Source organism: Oncorhynchus tshawytscha, linkage group LG05 (assembly GCF_018296145.1).
Source record: "Oncorhynchus tshawytscha isolate Ot180627B linkage group LG05, Otsh_v2.0, whole genome shotgun sequence".
Taxonomy (NCBI): Eukaryota; Metazoa; Chordata; class Actinopteri; order Salmoniformes; family Salmonidae; genus Oncorhynchus; species Oncorhynchus tshawytscha.
In genome coordinates, this window is record NC_056433.1 from 74,302,630 (window position 1) to 74,327,527 (window position 24,898).

The following is a 24,898-nucleotide window of genomic DNA, read 5'->3' on the forward strand; positions in this document are numbered from 1 at the left end:
TTGTGTGGTAAAATATGCGCGGCCAAGTGGGAGGCTTCATTTCAAGTGGCCGCGACTGGCTGTTCAACCTGTCCATCAGCTAATTTGCTCAAGTAACTACTAGCAACCAAACTGATGCAGGAAACTTGTTCTTGAAGCTGAACAGCGAAAGTTGGGGATTTATTTTGGTCGCTGAGAATGAGGGAACCCCGAAATTAATGTACGGTAAACATAAGGGAGGCCTTTGTGGTTATTTGAACATGTATATTAACATGTAGCTAGCTACATAGCTAACACGATTAACAGCAACATTTAGCAGTCAGACGAATACAGGGCTGTCTATCTCGAATAATGTTGTAGCTAATGTTAGCCAGCTAGAATTAGCTGTAGCTGACGTTAGCTAACTAGCCAGCCAGAGACCCAACCAGCTAGCTAATTCCACCAACTCGTTTACACACTTTATAGTTCCTATTCTATCATCAATGTTTTTTTCTGAACACAGTTTAGTTTCGCCCTGTGTAACCACTGTCTCTAAAAATAGAAGAGTACCGAGTATTTGCCACCGGATGTCGCCACAGCATATGTTTTGGCTATCCGGCTCTGTAAACTAGGCTAAAAATCACAGTGAACAAGCCTCACTCCATTTCCATAGATGTTTATTTTTAGATTAGACACATCTAATTTATAGACAAAAGAGAGTAGGTGTATACGGCTGTTTGATACAGCACAGTAACTCTCAATATCTTAATGCCCCACAGCAAATATCTCTGTGATTAGGCTTAACTGCAGAGATGTCCACAAAGAGACCCAAGAGCACAACCACTACCAGTAAGGGGAAAGGTATGTATGATCCCTTCAGTACATCTGACTTTTTTTGTATCATACTTCACCTGTCATGTTTATTTTCCTAATTTTAATGATACTAATGCAAATGTACATGAAAAGTAAAATAAAAGTACATCAAGTATGACAATTCACATTTTCTGCTGTTTTGAATCAATGTAGACAAAAAGGCTGATGAGTCGTCTGCAGGAAGTGTTGCAGGGTCTGGTAAGATTTATTTGATGCATTATATAACTATTTAATCAAACATGTTCCTGAATATTCCTGGCTCTTTTGCTGTATATCAAACTTATGATACTGCAATGGCTATAACTTAGATATAGAACATTAAGTGTAAACTACCCCAGCATGAGTTCAGTGAATTCCCTGGGTTTTTGGCTGCTCCAGAAATGTAGACCGCTGACACTGTTCCTCTACTGATTCCCATGAAATTTCATAAACCATTAGCAACCTGAACTCTGCTTTCTGAATAGGCCGGCGATGGGTCCCTAACAAGGTTTGGGAGTAACCGATTACATGTTATCAGTTTTTATTTTTACTGTAACTGTAATCAGTTATGTTACCAGCAAAAATATTGTAATCAGATTACATTAAAATACATTGACTGTTTTCTCAATGACATTTAATTCAACATTGAAAAATGCCGCAAGTTTAAGTTTGTTCCAACTGAGCAAGTCTGACCACAAGTCAGAAACCACTATGTTGACACCAAAAGTATTTGATGGACCCGTTTAGTTTTCTAACACCTCCTAATGGGTAAGTAATCTAAACGTAACTTTAAGTAATCAGATTCCGTTACTGAGTAAAATTTTGGACAGGTAACTAGTAACTGTAACAGATTACATTAGAAATAAACCTACCCAATCCTGGTCCCTAACACAAAGGGTCATGTGAAAACTATTTTTCTTAATTACTGCAGACTCTGCCATAGTAGAATATGACTATAGCCTTACAACGTAGTCCTAAGGCACTAATTCCCCTCTTGTGAACAATCAGGTCTGTCTGATAAACACCTGCATCATCTACATCTGGCCTCTCATCACATTACCATCGTAGCAGAAAGAAACACAGTACACAAATGTGTTCCTGTTCCACAACAAACAAGACAGAAAACAACATCTTTCGGCAAACTACCCTCCTGATTGAATGACAAGCCTGTATTTGATTGCTTCCATCTGTGTAAGAGGGGCTGTATACCCTATGCATGCTTTTCATGTGAGCGTGGGTGTACTGTTGCAAACCCTGTGGACATACACATAACTGTTGGTATATTTCTCTACAACTCAATCTCATACCTTCATTGTCAGAGGGAGAGCTGCTTTCATGTGTTTCAGCGCCACCCCTGCAAACATGCTTTTGGTCTTCCATCTCAATTTGAAGTCTTATCAAATGCCGGCCAGACCAGCAGAAGGAAAGGGGTATCTTTTTACTTTAGATTAGGTCATCGGCTATCATGTAAAGGGAACATGATAGCATTATGCACTTGGGAGGGTTGTCTCACTTGATGCAGTATGATACAGCCCTATTGAATGTAATGTGTTGAAGAATAGTTGGAGCTATATGCTTGGTCTATCTTCTGTCATTTAAAGAGATGTCTTAGACAAACTCCAATACATGTACTGGATTCAAAATGTGTGGTGTTGGTGGTAACAATATGATTCACAAACACTTTATATGGATTTTACCTTGAAAGGGGATAGCACCTGTTTTTCAGATGTTACATTTAACCTCTCATCATCACTCAAGCATAACATATTTTCCATAATTACCACATGGCATGTTTAACACATCACCCACTGTAAATGAATGGTGTGAGTTTCCACTACAATAATTTGGCATGGGCGCTGGTGGTCTGAATACAAAAGGGAAGACACACCTAGTTGGGAAGTGGTTACTTAAGTTGTACTTCAGCATTCTCTGGGTCTCCTCAGCCTCAACCCTGTGGAAAGGCTTTGATGCAGGCCACAGGTGAGATGAGAGCTATAATTATGCAAAGCCCTGTTTACTATAGTATGCAATGCACTGTAAGCCTGTGTTTATGTCCAAGATAAGTTTATTTTAGTAAGTATACAAGAGAAGCTTCCTAGCCTGTTTACCAAAAGGCTTCAAAGGGAATACTGTTGTGCTCTGGTGTTATACACATGGCGTTACTGGAATCATGTTGTTCTTCTGATTGTTTGTAGGCTGGTGATGATGTTTGTATTATCATGCTTTTTTACAATCAGATAAAACACAATTAAGAACAGTGCTGTACGTTTTTGTATTTGATCTTTTCTTGTTATGGCAACTGGGAATTGGAGGTACACTCTAGGGTAGGCCACAGCACAGCAAAATGTATTGCAACAGAAAACAGAAGTATGTGTTCTTATTGGACAAATTCCCTGAACAGTCTGACCCTTGTCCTCCTCACATCAAGGTCATCCTAATGACATCTTGCCCTTGACGTTGACCTCGGCTACCCAGGAGCTGTTTGGGTGTCGCTGTGACGAGGACGTCACGGGGGACAACCCCTACAAGATCCTGAGGAAAGAGGACATTGTGCAGGACATGAGGATGAGGGCAGCTGTGTCTGATTTCAGCCCCATGAAGCAGCTGGTGCTGGTAGGCTGATCTCTATGTCATTGTTATTGTTGTCATACAGAGGAAGCATAAAGGCAATCCCGTGTGGCTCAGTTGGTAGAGCTTGCAAAGCCAGGGTTGTGGGTTTGATTCCGAAGGGGGACCAGTATTAAAATATATTAACTCACGACTAAGTCGCTCTGGATAAGAGTGTCTGCTAAATTACTAAAATGTCATATCCTCCCAACCAATATGATGATTGATTCACATGGCCTCATGTTTAGGTTGAGGGGTCTGGGGGAAAAACACTGCCTCAGTTCCTAGCCTGGTCTCATATCTGTTTATGCTGTCTTTAACCATAACAAAACGGTCGCACCGCCTCTGTTTTAGTAAAAAGCTGATGGATGGGCCTGGAGAAATGTAACCACTCTTAGATTAATAGATGCAAGGACTGACCCTCCATAATACCAACATTATTGTTTTAACCATGCTATTACATGTACAATGTTTACAAACATTGGGGGAAAACAAGCTTATATTTTGGGGTGTCATGGAGTGTGACAGTTGAACTAAGCTCATGAGGCATTTCTAAGTTATATTCTTCAAGAATCAATGGATTGGCATTTTTCCTATTTTGTTGCCTTACAACCTGGAATCTTTTTTTGAAGGGGGGGGGTTGTATCATTTGATTTACACATCATGCCTACCATTTTGAAGATGCAAAATATATATTTTTTGTTAAACAAACAAGAAATAAGACAAAAAACTGAACTTGAGCATGCATAACTATTCACCCCCCCCCCCCAAAGTCAATACTTTGTAGAGCCACCTTTTGCAGCAATTACAGCTGCAAGTCTCTTGGGGTATGTTTCTATGAGCTCGGCACATCTAGTCACTGGAATTTTTGCCCATTCTTCAAGTCAAAACTGCTCCAACTCCTTCAAGTTGGATGGGTTCTGCTGGTGTACAGCAATCTTTATGTCATACCACATATTCTCAATTGGATTGAGGTCTGGGCTTTGACTAGGCCATTCTAAGACATTTAAATGTTTCCCCTTAAACCACTCGAGTGTTGCTTTAGCAGTATGCTTAACGTCATTGTCCTGCTGGAAGGTGAACCTCTGTCCCAGTCTCAAATCTCGGGAAGACTGAAACAGGTGTCCCTCAAGAATTTCCCTGTAATTAGCTCCATCCTTCATTCCTTCAATTCTGACCAGTTTCCCAGTCCCTGACGATAAAATACATCCCCACAGCATGATGCTCCTACCACCATGCTTCACTGTGGGGATGGTGTTCTCGGGTGATGAGAGATGTTGGGTTTGCGCCAGACATAGCATTTTCCGTGATGGCCAAAAAGGTACATTTTAGTCTCATCTGACCAGAGTTTCATATGTTTGGCGAACACAAAACGTGCTTGCTTATTATTTTCTTTAAGCAATGGCTTTTTTTCTGGACACTCTTCTGTAAAGCCCAGTTCTGTGGAGTGTTTGGCTAAAAGTGGTTCTATGGACAGATACTCCAATCTCCGCTGTGGAGCTTTGCAGCTCCTTGATCTTTGGTCTCTTTTTTGCCTCTCTGATTAATGCCCTCTTTGCCTGGTCCATGAGGTTTGGTGGGCCCTCTCTTGTCAGGTTTGTTGTGGTGCCATAGTCTTTCCATTTTTTAGTAATTGATTTAATGGTGCTCTGTGGGATGTTCAAAGTTTCTGATAGTTTTTTAGAACCAAACCCTGATCTGTACTTCTCCACAACTTTGTCCCTGACCTGTTTGGAGAGCTCCTTGATCTTCATGGTGCCGCTTGCTTGGTGGTGCCCCTTGCTTAGTGATGTTGCAGACTCTGGGGTCTTTCTGAACAGGTGTATATATACTGAGATCATGTGACACTTAGATTGCATACAGGTGGACTTTATTTAACTCATTTTGTGACTTCTGAAGGTAATTGGTTGCACCAGATCTTATTTAGGAGCTTCATAGCAAAGCAGGTGAATACATATGCACCACTTTTCTGTAGTATTTTTTTTAGAATTTTTTGAAACAAGTTATTTTTTTCATTTTACTTCACCAATTTGGACTATTTTGTGTATGTCCAAAACATGAAATTCAAATAAAAATCCATTTAAATTACAGGTTGTAATGCAACAAAATAGGAAAAACGCCAAAGGGGGATGAATACAATTGCAAGGCATTATATATATATATATATATATATATATATATATATATATATATATATATATAATTTATAAGTCCAAAAATGGATGTAGCAGCTACAGATTGCCCCTTTAAGTCTATCAAAAGTGTGCAAGTTTGAGCATATTTTTCTCCTCACAAACATCCTTTCTGAGTTTAAGTAATCGTCTAGTTTTTCAAAAGAATCTGTAATCTGATTACAATATTTTAGCTGGTAACATAAGGGATTACATAAGGGATTACAGTTACCATGCCTTTACATGAAACGGATTACATGTAATCCGTTATTCCCCAACCCTGATCATCAAATATCACTCCGCTGTGTGGGGTAGTGCTGTTTCCATGGTGACGTGTGTGTGTGGTTGTTTGTCCTCTCTAAGACCTTGAGACAACAATTCAGGTTCTCACTGACCAAGACCCCCCCCCAGCCCTTATAAATGATCTACTAGTTCACGTTTCACTCACAATGGCACTCATTAAGAGTAAAACAATCTGGTTTTGAAAATATATCAGTTTTAGTCAAATTGTACTTACATGTTATGCCAACCTGCTAGTCTCTGTGTGTGCAGTGCACTGTGCTCTCAATACTCTCTCTCCTATGTGATACAACAGGACTACCCTGAAGATGAGCTCCTCCTGGTCTACGACAGAGACTTCATCTACGGATCCAGCTTCTACCTGGTTCTAACAGCAGATGCCAAGGAGAGGCACCTTAAGGTGAGTCCATTTACCACCAGTATTCTCCTCTTCAGAAGAAGAAAAAAACATTTTAAAAAGTACTATGTGATATACTAGGGGGAAAATGCCCTTTACTACTGTATATGAATGATAAAGTGATTATAAAATAAGTAAAGAAAGTAATGATTCAAATTCAAAACATCTAAAGAAGAATATCATTCATGTCTTCAATATAATCCCTATTACTCATTACAGTGTTCTCTGTATGTCTTGCCCATGTAGCCTGTAGTGGCTTTGGGAGTTGAGGTAGCTTTGGAGCGGGAGCCGTCGGAGGTGTTTGCAACACAGAAAACCTCTGAACCCCAGCCCTGGATCTCTCTGGGCAGCGAACAGGAGATAGAGGAAGAGTCTGTCACTGACTCCAGACCCAGGGTAAAACACCGGAACAACATTTAGGGCCCTAAAATATAATTCAAATATCAAAACAGAAAATAGAATTGTTACTAAATGATTGTTCTTAATGAATTAGATAATGATCTAATAGCTAAATTGTCTCTCATTCATTCTTCTTTCTCCTCCTCCGTCTCAGTTGAAGTATAGGATCTCCAGGGTGCGGAGGGAGTTTGGGGCACCGATCTTCTTCTCTGACCGTAATGCCATGGAGACCAAGGATGGCTTCATTGAATGTACCCCCTACCAGGACAAGAACTTCAGCCTCAAGCAGATGGAGAGACACACTGGGGTGCAGACTATCCCCAACCTCAAGAGCTCCAGCACCCAAACACAGTGGTAGGTCATGTTGTAACTAGAGCCAGGTAGAACAGGGGAAGAAAATAGACCATGGTACAGTCCTGTAGCTACTAGTCCACATTGGCAGTACCTAACAATGTCAGATGTGTTGTAATGATACATCACTTTTTTTTTTTATGAATCATTACAATGAATCATCAAATGCTTTATCGTTTTAGAATGACTATACCCTGTACTGAAAGATTATCTGAATTGAACATTGAAGCAAAAGTTTGCCTACTTTATCCATTATTGTTCTGTTCCATAGGACATATCCAAGGAGTATGTGCACGCAGTACGAACCCAGAGAGTTCAGCGAGGAGAAGAAAGAGAACTGCCTCCAATCTGAGAAGCTGAAGAATTTTGTCAACTCTGTGGCCTCCAGGTAAGGGATCATTTAAATTATGGATACGATCGAGTCTCTGGGACTCAATGGGAGCGTTTTAATGCATGGAATGACTGAAAGCCAACCAGAGTTATACATTATAGTGCAGCCTTGAGGCCTTGAGGCCTTAAGGAATCCACTCTCATACATTATGAAAGCCAAGGCCTGATCAAGATATGCACAAAGTAACTTATGGAGACTTAACTTTTCTTCTGGCAATTCTCCATGGTTTATGCTGATGTATGTTTTCTGCTCATTATCTAAGCTCTAATGTTTTTTAAAGTCAATCTAAAATAACATTTTATTGACTAGTATTCAATAAAGTCCTATCCTATCTGTATACCATCAATCTATTACATGACCTACTGTGTTCTACATTACATCCTGTTCTGTACATCAGACTAGTCTGGTTACCAATCTTTTTAGCTAACTTTCCACTCCTTGCCATTCCTGAATATTTGGCAAATGACAGGAGTGACAAGGAGTGGAATGTAATAGCTGAGCAGAGACAGGATCCAGGCTAACAAAAAATAAAACATCTGAGAAGGAGAGATGAGAGTATTACTTTAAAAAAATATATATATATATAGTTTATCTTTCGTTAGTCAGCACCTCACCTGACGGCCGAGATATACTGTAGATGGGTTAGCTGACAATGTCACAAAAATTGTTTTATACTCTACAGCAGTAACTCGCCTAGCCACGCTATGGCCACCTGCATGTGGGTGCTAACAAGCTAGCAAGCATGCTAGGTAGTGCTACGTATCAACAGCCATTGTCAGCCAATCCAGTAGGGGTTGGAAGCTATGGTGAGCTTCGATTGGTTACTTGCGCTGTAATATCGCTGTAGATTTGCATAAAGTTCAGCTTTCCCCAACTTTAGTCCCGCCCTGTTCAGCTCCCTCGCCCATGCTCGCATCGCCCAACGGTGCCCCCGCCCACTCTACTTCTCACAACTTTCCTTCCATTGAAAATGAATGGGAAGCCGCTATTTCACCGCGCGATGCCATCTCGAGTGTATACGCCCTGTAAAGATGTGTGTTCTTTATTAAATTAACTTCCCAGGTTTGAGATGGCCATCCAGCAGAATGAAATCATGGATGTGTTCTTTGACGACTGGAAGGCCCTGAGTGAGGAGGACAGTGGCTACGGACGGAAGGCTGACCCACACCTGAAGGAGTACCAGTCCTTCACTGACCTGCACTTCAGCAAGGAGAAAACCATCAGCAACATCAACTGGCACCCCACCATCAACGGTAAGGGACAGGAACATCATAGAAATAGAGTTACTAGAAGGGGCGTTCCCCTTCAAGTCAATGAGGCTTTAATGGGTTGGTCGGTGGAAGTACAGCAGGAAGCGTCCTCATTAACCAGGAGGTAGTAATCATATTTATATGAGGAACCTGGACACGGTGTCGAGACAAGGGGAACAGTACAGGTGCCTACTGTGACATAGGGTCATTGAACACTGGTAACTTTAATAATGTTTACATACTGTTATAAGTATATACTGTATTGTAGTCATGGCTCCTCCTATATAATACATTTTTTCATTTTTTGGGGATTATGCGTGTATTGTTATTGTATTGCTAGGTATTACTGCACTGTTGGAGCTAGTAGAAACACAAGCATTTCACTGCACCTGATAACATCTGCAAATCTGTTTAAACAACCAATAAACTTTGAATTGATTGTAACACACATACAGTAACTGATGAGGATAAGTATTCTGTATGTTCTGTTCAGTAGCGGAACATTACCATTCCTTCATTTTGACAGACAGTCACCCCTGTATATCACTGTCTGTCTGCTAAATGTAAATGATTGCACTGATCTTTTTTTGGGCCACAGTAACAATCATTCATAACCACAGTCACACTGCAGACCCTTAAATACAGGAGGTCTGTGGCACCTTGATTGGGGAGGATGGGCTCGTGGTAATGACTGGAGCGGGATGGTATCAAATACATGTGTATGGTTTTGACAGTGGTTATATGTGGTTGTGGGAGTTTCTGTATGGTTCTGTAACGTTATGACAGTGTTTATCAGAATCACCTTTAAGTACATTTACATGTGCCCGGAATTCGAGCTGGTGAAATAGTGCTAAACAGAATAAACAGACAGAAGGTACAGACAGAAGGTACAGACAGAAGGTACAGGCAGAAAGTACAGGCAGAAAGTACAGGCAGAAGGTAAAGACATAAGGTACAGACAGAAGGTACAGACAGAAGGTACAGGCAGAAGGTACAGGCAGAAAGTACAGGCAGAAGGTACAGGCAGAAAGTACAGACAGAAGATACAGACAACATCCACATACAGATGGGTATACAGACACAATCTGTATTACACATAGTAAGAAAGAATATGTGGTTGTGTTTAGGTGTGATAGCGGTGGCTGTGACAGAGAGGCTGTCCTTCGAGGACAGGATCAATGGCTCCACTAAGCTGCTCCTAAACCCCTCCCTCATTCTCTTCTGGAGCTTCTCTGATCCCATCAACCCACAGGTATGGTATGGCAAAGTCTTCTCTTTCATTTCATCCTCTTCTACCTCTCTCTCTCTGGATAAATCCTCACTGACAGCTTACAAGCAATATCTCTCTTCTCACCCTTGACTCACGTCAGATCTGTTTGAGATGAGCTCTCTTAAAAAGAGAATGGCTTTAGAAGTTGCTTTGAACTGTCATTCAACGCCTTTGTTTGGTTAAGTTGAAGTAAGAGCCTCTTAATTAATTACAATTGAGTTGAGCAGTCGAATTTACCCAAGGATAATAGAGCCATTATAAAGTACTGTATATGAGGTGGTTTAGGGATTTAAAAAAAATACTGCAATACATTTTCAGCAGATAAAATAAACACATTTGATAGGAATAGACCAGATTCAGCTCTGCACTTGTTAGTAATATACCAAATTCAGCTTTGCACTTGTTAGGAATAGACCACATTTAGTGCTGCACTTGAACATAATGTAGCCTAACTCATTGTTTTGCATTACAAAGCTGTTTCTCTGTTATTTTTTTTGTTTGTTTTATGTTCAGTGAAATGGAATCATTTGCACATGGGATTAGCCAAGGCCATAGATTTAAAATGCTGAGTGTATTGAATGACTAGAATAAATAAATACATTCGATGGCAAGGGACCATAGTACTTGAAAGTCTCTCTCTGCTTTGAAATGTAATGCCTCAGCCCACTGTAACGCTGTGGGTTTCTCTTTTTCTGCTGTTTGCAGTTGCTGTTGGAGTGCCCAGACGACGTCTTCTCCTTTGAGTTCTGCCCTTCCGACCCAAATATTATTGTTGGTGGCTGCATGAACGGCCAGGTTCTGACTCCGTCTCTCTCTCTCTCTCTCTCTTTCTCTCTCGCTCTCTCCATCTCTTTACTGCTAAGTTAACATATTTCTATTGCCCTCTTTGGTTCTGCTGACCAAATGTTTCTCTCTTGTTGTTAATACTCCACTCAACTACGTTCTCTCTCACTCAGGTTCTTTGTGCTGTTGTCATCTCAGGTTGTGTTATGGAATATGGGATATATCCACCCACGTATTTCCCTCTCTCTCTCCCTTCCCTTTCCCTCTCCCCCCTCCTGCTCCCTCTCCCTCATCCTCTCTCCCTTTCCTCACTCCCTCCTTCTATCCCTCTCTTCCTCGCTCCCTATCTACCTACCTCCCTGTCTCTGTTTCAGTGCCCACTAACTGTCAGCACTGTGGAGTTTTTCTTATGAGGCCGTATTATATAACCATCTCAGGAGTAGATTTCATTTCCCATGTCCTCCTCCGTCCCAGGCCTCACTGGCCTCACTGGCTTCATTTCAAGGGAATCTGATAAAACAGATAAATACCTGTTTATAGAAGGTGCAGCTTTCTTTTAGTTCTCTCCTTGTTATCTTTATCCTCTTTGGCCATTATCCTCCATTGTTTTCTCCATGGTTTTATTTCATGAAATGTTCATATTAAACTGAAGCATTAATAATACGTTAAAAGGAGAGGGTTTTATGAGAGGTGAAGGTGTAGTTGTTGATCCACCCTGAGTAATACACTTATTTGTGTTGTTGTCATCTCAGGTTGTGTTATGGGATATATCCACCCATGTAGAACAATTACAGGGCACACGCACCAGTGGTGGAAAGAACATAGCAGCAAACACCAACGCTTTAGTAAGTACTAATCAACGTCTGTCCTGATCACACTGACTCAATCCCAATGGCATGCTTCTGCATATGAGGTCATTGCAAGTCTATGAGGGGTCTCAATTCTGGTTCATAATATTATCTTCAATCTACATGCCCAGTTCTAAGCTAAGTTTTAGAGTTAAAGCCCTGTGACGCAGTGAAATGATGACACATTGGCTTGCCGGGTTTCTCTTCATCCTCAGCCTTTAATTAAAGGGGAATGCAGCGGTCCTGATGGTCCTTTTCAAGCCAACCCTGGCGATCACAGCAAGCCAGACCTAACCCATATACTTAGGCAGCTTATCCCCACAAACCTCAACTCTGTCCAGGTCAGACCTAACCAAAGCCTGTTACAAGGGCAACATTACTACAACATTATAGACCATCTCTGACCTAACCTAACCATATACCGTGGCAAAACCAGCCTTAAGTAGTAAGCAGAAAACCTGGAACCCCAAAGCTGTTGCCTGCCACATCCATCCCATTTCCAATGGGGTGGGACGATTCCAGTATTGCAATATTCATTAGTATTGTGGGAAGGAAACAAAACATGGAGCGGATTTCACTTCTTTAAGAAACAAACATGGAAACAAATATCATTATGTTGTCATCCAGACTCACATGTATTTATTTTCCTACCTATAGCACACAATATTTCACAGCAGGTTTTTAAAGAACTAAAGAGTTTGGTCAACTTCGTGTTTTCATGTTTGCAGTGGAAAAATATTGCGATACTGTTATCGTCACAGCCCTAATATCCAACCTTCATTAGTCTCTATCTCAGTTTATTCTTTCTTTATTACCTAGTAGAATATGATAGCAGCTGCATCCGTCTTCCTTCCCTCCATACACTGGCCCTGTTCACTCCAGAGCCAACATCCAGTATCCAGAGTCAACAACACCAACACACACCACACTCCAGTTGTTGCCTAACCCCTCTATGCCCTTGATAGGTCTTTCATGGCCTAAAACACACACACACACACACACCTGATTACAGCTATGTGTTTTCAGAACAAACAATGGCAGTTCTATCAGCTAAGGATGTCCTTTATTAGCACCTGTTACTGCCTTGTAAACCCCCCGTACGGTTTTAAGGGAACGTGTGTATGTCCTAACCTGCCATATTCACACCTTTTGTAGAGACAGGCTATGTCCCAAATGGCACACTATCCCCTACATAGTGCCCTACTTTTGACCAGAGCCCTATTGTCCCTGGCCAAAAGTAGTGCGCTACAGTATATAGGGAAAAGGGTGCCATAACCCAGTAGACATGCACAAACAGTAACATATACAGCACTCTCCAAGCATGCAGCTTTACTGCTAAGTCTACATCTCTTTCCGATCAGCCAGTGATCTCAGTCTTAATGAGAAACAGAGCCAACGACAGCGGTGGCCAAAGTGCAAAGTGAAATCACATGCACTGCTCTAGGTCCTAAACCATTTAGAGCAAAAAACTAAAGTCCTTCTGTATATAATATAAACCACATTCTTAATTTCCACTGTTAGCAAAGCAACTAACTGTATATTATTTGAATTCTGTCTTTAGTAGAATAGAAAGGACAATTCTGGGACATTAAAGTATTTCACTCTGTATCCTCCATAGTGCTATTATGGTATGGAACCTGTTGATTGACCTGACAGTGCTTATGCCACCCTGCTGTTTGCTGTTTGCTGTATTGTGTGACTAACACCCTGATGTTTGCTGTAATCCCTGTGTGTTTGTCACCCCAGCAGGGCTTTGAAGACAAGCGGGAGAATGAAACCCCTGTGGTGCGTTACTGTGCTGTCTCAGGCATAGAGAATGGCCACAAAGCACCCATTACAGACATCCAGTGGCTGCCGGGAACCTTTGAGGTACGGAGTTCCTGTAGGGGTATGAGGGGAGTTACTGTAGGGAGATGAGGGTACAAACTGTAGGATGATGAGGGGAGGAACTGTAGGGGTATGAGGGGAGTTACTGTAGGGGGATGAGGGAAGGAACTGTAGGAGGATGAGGGGAGTTACTGTAAGGGGATGAGAGGAACTGTAGGGGACGAGGGGAGGAACTGTAGGGGGATGAGGGGAGTTACTGTAGGGGGATGAGGGGAGGAACTGTAGGAGGATGAGGGGAGGAACTGTAGGGGGATGAGGGGAGTTACTGCGAGGGGATGAGTTAGATGAACTTGTGAATATTTCTCTCCATCCAGTATGAAGGAAGTTAGTGGTTGCAAAAATCCTGAACTATCCCTTTAAGATGTTTTATTAGCTAATTATTTGATTGTGATTTCTTACCATGGGAAAATACTAATGTGATTTGACTTTTCTGTTTTTGTCCAAATGAATCATTCTTGAAAGTTTTGGTCTCAACACACTCGGCTCTCACCACAAATGTTTTACCCCTTTTTTCACCCCAATTTCGTGGTATGCAATTTGTAGTTACAGTCTTGTATCATCACTGCAACTTCCGTACGGACTCGGGAGAGGCGAAGGTCGAGAGCCGTGTGTCCTCCAAAACACAACTCAACCAGGCCGCACTGCTTCTTGACACAATGCCCACTTAACCCGGAAGCCAGCCGCACCAATGTGTCGGCGGAAACACTGTAGTGTCAGCGTGCACTGTGCCTGGCCCACCACAGGAGTCGCTAGTGCGTAATGGGACAAGGGCATCCCTGCCGGCCAAACCCTCCCCTAACCCGGATGACTCTGGGCCAATTGTGAGCCGCCCCATGGGTCTCCCGGTCGCGGCCGGCTGCGACAGAGCCTGGACTCTAACCTAGAATCTCTAGTGGCACAGCTAGCACTGCGATGCATTGCCTTAGACCACTGCAGCACTCGGGAGGCCACACCTTATGAGATCTAAAGTAAATACACTTAACAAAGTACCAACCTACCAGGGTCCAGTGAGAACTGACATTTTTAAGCCTTCACACCTAATTTACACACTGATATTCAAACACTTACGTTAAAAGGGTTAGCTAGGTCCTCTTATCACACTAATGATTTCTGAGTCTAATTTTGGTATGATGACCCTGTTTCATTTACGATCCAATCTGACTTAAAAGCACTTTGACCGTTACACAATACATTTTTAGCAGGATCTGAGATAGATGATCAGTGAAAGTAGTCACAGTAGAGAAGGTCTATAGGAATAGCTTTATAGCAGTGGTCAAGGGTGAATGTCACAACAGGCTTTTAGACATAATTGCTGTGGTCCATCTACGTCAGGAAGCACCATAGAGATCATCTCTATGTCAGGGATCCTGTCAACACAAACCTCCCTAACAGGTCAGAGCAGGTAATGGTAACTCGTATCTTCAAGTGACTTGTCGTGATGCCTATATAGTGCTGTCTTAGTAGTAACATCACTACAAGCCTTTCACACTAGCCTGGGTACCAGTGTAATATTGAGCATGACAATTCCAGAAGGAGTTGGCAAGAGAGCAGAAACAGACTTGACACCCAGGCTACAATCGCATGGTTTTTATTAAAGAGGTGGATAGTAATGAAGTTATCCCTTCCTCAATCTCCTTGTATGCCCTGTGTTTAAAGTGAGTGAACATTCATTGGTTATACCATCTAATAAAGTGTGTCTTTTGTCTTATGTCTAAAGAAGCGTGTGGGTGGTGCAACGCTTCGTTGCAATCCACGGACAGTCGTTGGTTTAAGTGAAACCAGGCAATTATCAAAGTGTCCCCAGGGAGCCAAACCTGTAAAACCATAGAGGGAGGGATAGCATTATTCTAGGACTAAAATACAGCTACACAATGGTCTATGCTCCCAAGTGCTCCCTTTTATTAGGACAAGGTTCCGACCCTAAATGGGATATCATTACTCACCGTGACAAGGACTGAAAAGCCTACCTGTGGTGTAGTAGATATTCATTCATTTTCTCTCTTTCATTCTGATAAGGTCTCTAGAATGGGGGTACCGATGGAGAACAAGAATGGAATATGTGTTCAGATCGTCACCTGCGCCCCTGATTGGTAGAAAGTGACATTAATATTAAATGACTGACTAAATGCAATCGTTTTATAAAAAATATAATATTGAATGAAAAACAATACAATTATAATTTAGATGTATCAAATGTTAGGTCCTGTCCCTTTGTTGGTGTTTTTGTTTGTTTCTTTTGTTCTCCCTGTGTCTGTCTCTCCCTACCAGCTGTGTGATGTTCTGGGATATTCGTGCTCCGAGGGTACTCCAGACCATGGCCGACCAGCGGAAACAGAAGGTGGAGGAGAAACCGCTGGAGAATCCTCACGGTGTTCCCAACACCTTCAAACACCTCGACCTCACATGGAAACCACTCATCAGGGTACAGCATATATCATACTCTACCATTACTGATTTATAACAGACCCCTTGGTTAAATGGTAACACTCCTGGTATGACCCCAGAGACCAAGGTTCAGTCTCCACTTCAACCCCTTTATCTACACTTTAATTTTCCCCTACACTTCTGATCTGTCGGAAATACACATAGAAAATATGAAGGGAGAGTGGTGTTCCTAGTGTTGCCTATTTTTGGAATGTACTGTGTGTTTGACAGTTCTCTAAAGGCATTAGATAGATGTCAAAGCTATCGTCTTGTCATGTGTCAGGTTTCCCTGCCTAAGATTGATACCAGCGGGGAATACAGCCCTTTGAAAATCAGCCTGCGAGACAACACCTGTGACAACCATACAGGTAGCAACGCAGGTGAGTATTTACCTTCTTCCTCTACCGTTTTTCTCTCTCCTTCTCCTTCAGGCAGTGATGCAGGTGAGCATCTCCCTTCCCTCTGTTTATTTCTCTTGCTGTCACTCTTTCTTTTCCTATTTTCATTCTCCCTTTTTTCTAACCCCTTGAAGCAACACAGATGAGCGGAACACTAAACAGCAAGCCAAAACAACATCTGTCTTCAAATCAAGAATCTTAGGAGATAAAGATATAAGAGACTAGTTACTCTTTGTAATGGACCCGCAGGGCACACACTGTCTGTGGAGTGTGTGATGTGTTTGTCAGTGTGTCTGTACATTGCGTTCGACATGCTTGTGTATGTGTTTGAGTGTGCCACTGTCTCAGATTCTACTTTGGATCAGTGAGCACTATGATCAGTGGGCCATGGCCGTCTCTCCCTTCACCACCCCCCCTCACCCATCTCACCCTTCTCGCCTCTGGTTTCATACTGTTTTATTAAACGATCGGTCCCAGACCTAGACAAGGCTCTCATAGTCAGGGGGCATTAACCTTGTTGACTGTCAGCTGTTTGCAATATGCTGCTGAGCCCCTGGGGCCAAAAGATGTTCCTGTGTCTCGGGTGGTACATCAAGAAGAAAACCTGCCTTTGTCTTGCTGCTTTAAGATCTGCATTTATACACACAGCTTTCATAGTGGTTATGGAATGAATTCATTTTCAGTTACTGAACCTAAAAGGTGCTGAATTTTTGGGCCGTTTTTTGGGCATGTCGTGGGCTGTTTCGATATGATCTATGTAATGAATAGGGTCAGCTGTCTTGAGTTAAGGTGGGTAGCGGCTTTGTCTGTTAGAGAATGGAAGGTCAGGTAGAGAGTCTTGATTGGAAGGTGTTACCTGTCCTGTCTTAAAGACTCCTCCCTACGATCCTCCAACCCAATAGGAACACTAGGTTTAGATTGTAGAAGGTGGTGATCTTCGTGTCATCAATGACGCTATGATGATCAATGTCATCAGTCATCACTGGAACGTTTGTTAGTGTAACCCAATTTGATCTTAACCACAGTTCTAATGAGTAGCCTACATCTCCTATAACTAATAGTGTGTAGTAATCATACCCTAGAGATAGCTAATATAATATGGCGATAAAGGGCTGTGAACATGCCGTCGAGTCCTGCACTATCACTGCAGACAGTGGGGCTTTTGTCACTGAAAAGGCCGCTCCTCTCCTTCTCCCTCTCCTGCTGGTGGTGGTCAGATGACTGAGCTGGTACCAAGCCTTACAGAGCCACAGCCCCGTGTGCTCTCCGGTCAACTGCCCTGGCTGTTTCACTCACAGAGTAACAGTCATTAAAGAGCTACAAAAGGCTATCTGGAATAAATGCCCTAACTATGATGTTTAACTGCATAACAACACTGCTCACTCTGTGCTTCCCCCTATTAACCCCTGACAGACAGGGCCCACCTGAATGCAGAGAGGTCAGAGGTTGCTCCAGAGTACGCCCTGCTCAGAGTGCCTTCAGCCAAACAACTCAAACCGCTGGAGGACATCTGCACCAGGTTATACGCAGGGACCGAGGTAACGTAGCCTTTCTTCTCCATAGCTATTATATGGATGGATGGAAGGAAGTTCCAAGGGGGAACTATTATCAAGTAACTGAAAAGTACGTACTACTAGAGGTGGAATGTGTTTCATTGATGAGTTATGGAGTTAATACTTTTCATGAAGAACTCAATTCAAGTCACAGGTCACTTCATACTGTATGCCAACTGTAAACTATCCATCCTGGGGCTTAGTTACACTAAGGTAAAACTCAGCTACAACTTGTTCTTTCTACCACATTTTGCCCTCAGGATGGAGAGCTTGTGTACACAGACTGGAAGTTGGAGAAGGACAACGACTCTGGACGACTGTTCAGTAAGATATCATAAATGAGACCATCTATAATATCATTTAAACTATACTCTTACAGTTAACACGTCCGTTGGTTCACAGCCAAGGAAAATACATCATCTCCTAAACCTCTAGAGCTCTGAGTAATCAGGGAGATTGGTTGCTTGTTTCATATATCTTAAGTATCATGAATGTAACTGCTCTACAGATTCCATGGAGACTCAAACAATGCCTTCAGGATCTCCTATTCTCCGCCTAATCATAGTTTGTTTAAGCACAAGAGATTTGAGGGAGTCAAGAAACAAAACGAGGCATTTACTGTCTGGGAAATAGATTTAATATCATGGCTGCTAGACTACAATAGTATCACTACTAAAGTATTGAGCCATTCAGCAATTTATGACCAATTACAGGAGATTAAACTTGGTTCCCTCATCTTGTTTTGGCAGGGCACAGGAATGTGATTACTTAATAATAAACTGTGTCTCGTGTCACAACAGCGTCAGGGTAGACAAAGGTTATTTGCTTGTACATTAATGGTAAATTGCTCCCTATAAAGCACGTTCCTCATGTTAGTTAATGGTAAAGGGGGAAATGGTTCCCAAGGGAAATGACATTATTATACTATAATATGTGCTCCTAGTGGTCAGTAGACTGTTTATTTAGCTTTAACGTTATTACTGTATCCCAATAGGAAGATACTGGTCCTTGGAAATGGCACCACTGTTGATTCAAATCTTGATGAAACATTCAGACACAGACACACATACCTACCTCAGACTCATTTTCCATGTGTGTCACGACTTCTGCTGAAGTCGATGCCTCTCCTTGTTTGGGCGGTGTTCGGCAGTCGACGTCACTGGTCTTCTAGCCATCGCCGATCCATTTTTCATTTTCCATTTGTTTTGTCTCGTTTTCCCACACACCAGGTTTTCATCTCCCAAATACTGGTCATGTATTTAACTCTCTTTTTCCCTCATATCTTTGTGTGTCATTGTTTATTGTTCATGTCGGTACATTTCCGGCTGGTTTTGTGCGGGTGCTGTTTTCACCCGTGTTTTGTAGCAACCGTTATTGTTCGCACATTGGTACTGTTACTTGTGCTATTTTCTTGAGTAAAGTGCGTTGTTCACTCATCTCTGATCTCTGACTTGCTGTCCCCAGTCCACCTGGCCATGCTGCTGCTCCAGTTTCAACTTCCACCTGACTGTGCTGCTGCTCCAGTTTCAACTGTTCTGCCTTATTATTATTCGACCATGCTGGTCATTTATGAACATTTGAACATCTTGGCCATGTTCTGTTATAATCTCCACCCGGCACAGCCAGAAGAGGACTGGCCACCCCACATAGCCTGGTTCCTCTCTAGGTTTCTTCCTAGGTTTTGGCCTTTCTAGGGAGTTTTTCCTAGCCACCGTGCTTCTACACCTGCATTGCTTGCTGTTTGGGGTTTTAGGCTGGGTTTCTGTACAGCACTTTGAGATATCAGCTGATGTACGAAGGGCTATATAAATAAATTTGATTTGATTTGATTTGATCTCCTGCACCAGCTACACCCACCGCCTGACAATATGGTTCATCTCCTATGTGGTTGAACTGGGGTAATCTCTCTCTCTCTCAATTCAATTTCAATTCAATTTAAGGGGTTCATTAGCATGGGAAACAGATGTTTACATTGCCAAAGCAAGTGAAATAGATAATAAACAAAAGTGAAATAAACAGTAAAAGATTAACAGTAAACATTACACTCACAAAAGTTCCAAAAGAATAAAGACACCTCAAATGTCATATTATGTCTATATACAGAGTTGGAATGATGTGCAAATAGTTAAAGTACAAAAGGGGAAATAAATAAATAAAAATATAGGTTGTATTTACAATGGTGTTTGTTCTTCACTGGTTTCCCTTTTCTTGTGCCAACAGGTCTTCTCTTGAGAGCCAGGTCTGCCTTCAGTGGCCTTTTTCAATGGCAAGGCTATGCTCACTGAGTCTGTATATAGTCAAATATTTCCTTAATTTTGGGTCAGTCACAGTGGTCAGGTATTCTGCCACTGTGTACTCTCTGTTTAGGGCCAAATAGCATTCTAGTTTTCTCCGGTTTTTTTGTAAATTCTTTCTCAAAGTAATGATCTTTTTGTTTTCTCATGATTTGGTTGGGTCTAATTGTGTTGCTGTCCTGGGGCTCTGTGGACTCTGTTTGTGTTTGTGTACAGAGCCCCAGGAGCCGCATACTTAGGGGACTCTTCTCCAGGTTCATTTCTCTGCAGGTAATGGCTTTGTTATGGAAGGTTTGGGAATTGCTTCCTTTTAGTTGGTTGTAGAATTTGTCTCTTTTCTGGATTTTGATAATTAGCGGGTATCGGCCTAATTCTGCTCTGTATGCATTATTTGGTGTTTTACATTATACATGGAGGATATTTTTGCAGAATTCTGCATGCAGTCTCAATTTGGTGTTTGTCCCATTTTGTGAATTCTTGGTTGGTGAGCGGACCCCAGACATCACAACCATAAAGGGAAATGGGTTCTATAACCGATTCAAGTATTTTTAGACAGATCCTAACTGGTATGTTGAATTTGATGTTCCTTTTGATTGCATAGACGGCCCTTCTTGCCTTGTCTCTCAGAACGTTCACAGCTTTGTGGACATTACCTGTGATGCTGATTTTTAGGCTGAGGTATGTATAGTTTTTGTGAGCTCTAGGACAACGGTGTCTAGATGGAAGTTGTATTCGTGGTCCTGGCAACTGGACCTTTTTTGGAACACCATTATTTTTGTCTACCTGAGATATACTGTAAGGGCCTAGGTCTCACAGAATCTGTGCAGATGATCTAGGTGCTGCTGTAGGCCCTCATTGGTTGGGGACAGAAGAACCATATCATCAGCAAACAGTAGACATTTGACTTCAGATTCTAGTAGGGTGAGGCCGGGTGCTGCAGATTGTACTACTGCCCTCGCCAATTCGTTGATATATATGTTGAAGAGGGTGGGCTTAAGCTGCTCCCCCATGTCACCGCCCGGCCCCGTTGAAAGAAATGTGTGTGTTTTTTGCCAACTTTAACCGCACACTCTCTCTCTCTCTGTCTCTCTCTCTGTTTCTGTCTACTTCTCTATGTTTTTCAGGTGCCAAGCCCTCTCATCGGTTTATAATCCATGATGGGCAGGTGAACACTGTTCGTCGGTCTCCCTTCTTTAAAGACATCATTCTGACCGTGGGAGGATGGACCTTTGCCATCTGGAAGGAGGGCGTCACGGTAACAACAATAACAACATTTGGTCAAACACAGACTCATTAAGATAATTTGGTATCACTTAACTTAAACCCTGCGGGTATAATGCATTCTAACTTGTAAGTATATATGAGCCTTTATAAGGTTTTATGATAAGGCTTATAAAATGTTTTTAAGCATTTGAACTTGTTGTGATCTACGACCTATCAGAACGGCCCCATCATCCAGTCATCGTGTTCTCAGAAGAAGTGCACTGTGGGATACTGGTCCCAGTCACGTCCAGCTGTGCTCTTCATCGGTAAAGAGGACGGGAACATCGATGTGTGGGACCTTCTGGAGAAGACCCATGAGCCCTCCCAGACCCAGAACATCACTGCCACCCAGATCACATGCATCAAACCCTGGATCGTCTCCTGTGCGTTGCCGCTGATCTTGGTGCTGCCAACATGGTCCCAGATCTGTTTGTGCTGTCTTGCCAACTCGTCTGGTCATTGTGGCAGTAGGAATTGACAAGACAGCACAAACAGATCTGGAACCAGGCTATGTTGCTAATGCTGCTGCTGCTGGATCCCTGTATTTATTTATTGTTCGATTCAGAAAGTTCTGTATCAATCTGATTCACTTTTTGTTTGTTGTACAAACAGCAAAGCAGCATCTCCTGGCTGTGTCTGATCACCTGGGCACTCTGCATATTCTGGAGATCCCATGGACACTTCGCAGCCCCTCCAGCAATGAGGTTTGTACTGGAGGTGGCCTCTAGGACAACAGGATGTATTCAATTTTACCATCTGTGTTTTATTTTCTCCAATGCGTTTGATATAGCTCTACCATCCTCCGTCTGCGTGCGTGTGTGTGTGTGTGTGTGTGTGTGTGTGTGTGTGTGTGTGTGTGTGTGTAGAAGCTGAGCATGAGTAAGTACTTTGAGAAGGAGGTGGACAGGCTGGTGTACTTTGAGAAGAGGAGGGAGATGAGAGCCAAGGAGAAGAAAGACTATGAGGCAGAGGAGCTGAGAAAGAAGACGGTGAGATACAGTATATAGAGATGATTATTAACTGATGGAAAACATTATCTGTGTATAATGTCACATGGTCAGAACCGATTCAAACTGGTTCTAAAGTTTTGCCATTTTTAGCTCATACGTTTAAAGCCAGAGCATCGAATATTGCCTGCTTAAAGTTGGGCTGTCTGCGCATTTAAAAATATATATACAGTGGGGCAAAAAAGTATTTAGTCAGCCACCAATTGTGCAAGTTCTCCCACTTAAAAAGAGGAGAGAGGCCTGTAATTTTCATCATAGGTACACTTCAACTATGACAGACAAAATGAGAAAAAAAAATCCAGAAAATCACATTGTAGGACTCTTAATGAATTGATTTGCAAATTATGGTGGAAAATAAGTATTTGGTCAATAACAAAAGTTTATCTCAATACTTTGTTATATACCCTTTGTTGGCAATGACAGAGGTCAAATGTTTTCTGTAAGTCTTCACAAGGTTTTCACACACTGTTGCTGGTATTTTGGCCCATTCCTCCATGCAGATCTCCTCTAGAGCAGTGATGTTTTGGGGCTGTTGCTGGGCAACGCGGACTTTCAACTCCCTCCAAAGATTTTCTATGGGGTTGAGATCTGGAAACTGGCTAGGCCACTCCAGGACCTTGAAATGCTTCTTACGAAGCCACTCCTTCGTTGCCCGGGCGGTGTGTTTGGGATCATTGTCATGCTGAAAGACCCAGCCACGTTTCATCTTCAATGCCCTTGCTGATGGAAGGAGGTTTTCACTCAAAATCTCACGATACATGGCTCCATTCATTCTTTCCTTTACACGGATCAGTCGTCCTGGTCCCTTTGCAGAAAAACAGCCCCAAAGCATGATGTTTCCACCCCCATGCTTCACAGTAGGTATGGTGTTCTTTGGATGCAACTCAGCATTCTTTGTCCTCCAAACACGACGAAATGAGTTTTTACCAAAAAGTTCTATTTTGGTTTCATCTGACCATATGACATTCTCCCAATCTTCTTCTGGATCATCCAAATGCTCTCTAGCAAACTTCAGACGAGCCTGGACATGTACTGGCTTAAGCAGGGGGACACGTCTGGCACTGCAGGATTTGAGTCCCTGGCGGCGTAATGTGTTACTGATGGTAGGCTTTGTTACTTTGGTCCCAGCTCTCTGCAGGTCATTCACTAGGTCCCCCCGTGTGGTTCTGGGATTTTTGCTGACCGTTCTTGTGATCATTTTGACCCCACGGGGTGAGATCTTGCGTGGAGCCCCAGATCGAGGGAGATTATCAGTGGTCTTGTATGTCTTCCATTTCCTAATAATTGCTCCCACAGTTGATTTCTTCAAACCAAGCTGCTTACCTATTGCAGATTCAGTCTTCCCAGCCTGGTGCAGGTCTACAATTTTGTTTCTGGTGTCCTTTGACAGCTCTTTGGTCTTGGCCATAGTGGAGTTTGGAGTGTGACTGTTTGAGGTTGTGGACAGGTGTCTTTTATACGGATAACAATTTCAAACAGGTGCCATTAATACAGGTAACGAGTGGAGGACAGAGGAGCCTCTTAAAGAAGAAGTTACACGTCTGTGAGAGCCAGAAATCTTGCTTGATGTAGGTGACCAAATACTTATTTTCCACCATAATTTGCAAATAAATAAATAAAAAATCCGACAATGTGATTTTCTTTCACATTTTGTCTGTCATAGTTGAAGTGTACCTATGATGAAAATTACAGGCCTCTCTCATCTTTTTAAGTGGGAGAACTTGCACAATTGGTGGCTGACTAAATACTTTTTTGCCCCACTATATATTTTTTCCTCCAAAATCATTTAAGACAGCCATGACATAACAGATTGCTAACAGATTGCTTGATGCATAATGTGTGTGTACTCCTGAGTACCTGTTTCTAAGTTATTCTCAACGTCTTGAGCCAGAAGGTGACAATCTGCTACACACTGTAATCTTGCAAACAGATTTAATTGACCCAAAGTTACAGTTGAAGTCGGTTGGAATCATTCAAACTTGTTTTTCAACCACTCCACAAATTTCTTGTTAACAAACTATAGTTTTGGCAAGTCGGTTAGGACATCTACTTAGTAATTTTTAGTAATTAGTCATTTAGTAATTTTTCCAACAATTGTTTAGACAGATTATTTCACTTATAATTCACTGTATCAGTGAAGTTTACATACACTAATAAGTTTACATACACTAAGTTGTCTGTGCTTTTAAACAGCTTGGAAAATTATGGAACATGATGTCATGGCTTTAGAAACTTCTGATAGGCTAATTGATATCCTTTGAGTCAATTGGAGGTGTATCTGTGGATATAGTTCAAGGCCTACCTTCAAACTCAGTGCCTCTTTGCTTGACATCATGGGAAAATCAAAAGAAATCAGCCAAGACCTAAGAAAAAAAATTGTAGACCTCCACAAGTCTAGTTCATCCTTGGGAGCAATTTCCAAATGCCTGAAGGTACCACGTTAATCTGTACAAACAATAGTACGCAAGTATAAACACCATGGGACCACGCAACCG

The 24,898-nt window shown here is 42.1% G+C and overlaps 1 protein-coding gene across 3 annotated transcripts in view; it reads left to right on the forward strand.

Moving 5' to 3' along the window:
* Positions 1-66: 66 nt before the first annotated feature.
* dnai3 (dynein axonemal intermediate chain 3) overlaps positions 67-24,898 on the forward strand; it is a 28,389-nt gene continuing 3,557 nt past the window's right edge. The window contains exons 1-22 of one of the 3 annotated variants that reach the window (XM_042322348.1): positions 67-199; positions 738-819; positions 985-1,029; positions 3,239-3,423; positions 6,184-6,288; positions 6,532-6,681; positions 6,839-7,038; positions 7,307-7,423; positions 8,489-8,679; positions 9,804-9,928; positions 10,652-10,741; positions 11,482-11,574; positions 13,327-13,446; positions 15,481-15,554; positions 15,733-15,886; positions 16,172-16,268; positions 17,700-17,824; positions 18,100-18,163; positions 21,258-21,388; positions 21,575-21,779; positions 22,009-22,100; positions 22,263-22,385. In XM_042322348.1, the coding sequence (XP_042178282.1) occupies positions 771-819; positions 985-1,029; positions 3,239-3,423; positions 6,184-6,288; positions 6,532-6,681; positions 6,839-7,038; positions 7,307-7,423; positions 8,489-8,679; positions 9,804-9,928; positions 10,652-10,741; positions 11,482-11,574; positions 13,327-13,446; positions 15,481-15,554; positions 15,733-15,886; positions 16,172-16,268; positions 17,700-17,824; positions 18,100-18,163; positions 21,258-21,388; positions 21,575-21,779; positions 22,009-22,100; positions 22,263-22,385 (2,535 nt within the window). In that variant the 5' untranslated portion in view covers positions 67-199; positions 738-770. Of the gene's footprint in view, positions 200-737; positions 820-984; positions 1,030-3,238; positions 3,424-6,183; positions 6,289-6,531; positions 6,682-6,838; positions 7,039-7,306; positions 7,424-8,488; positions 8,680-9,803; positions 9,929-10,651; positions 10,742-11,481; positions 11,575-13,323; positions 13,447-15,480; positions 15,555-15,732; positions 15,887-16,171; positions 16,269-17,699; positions 17,825-18,099; positions 18,164-21,257; positions 21,389-21,574; positions 21,780-22,008; positions 22,101-22,262; positions 22,386-24,898 lie in introns of all 3 variants that reach the window. The other 2 variants (XM_042322347.1, XM_042322349.1) reach the window with 2 other exon arrangements.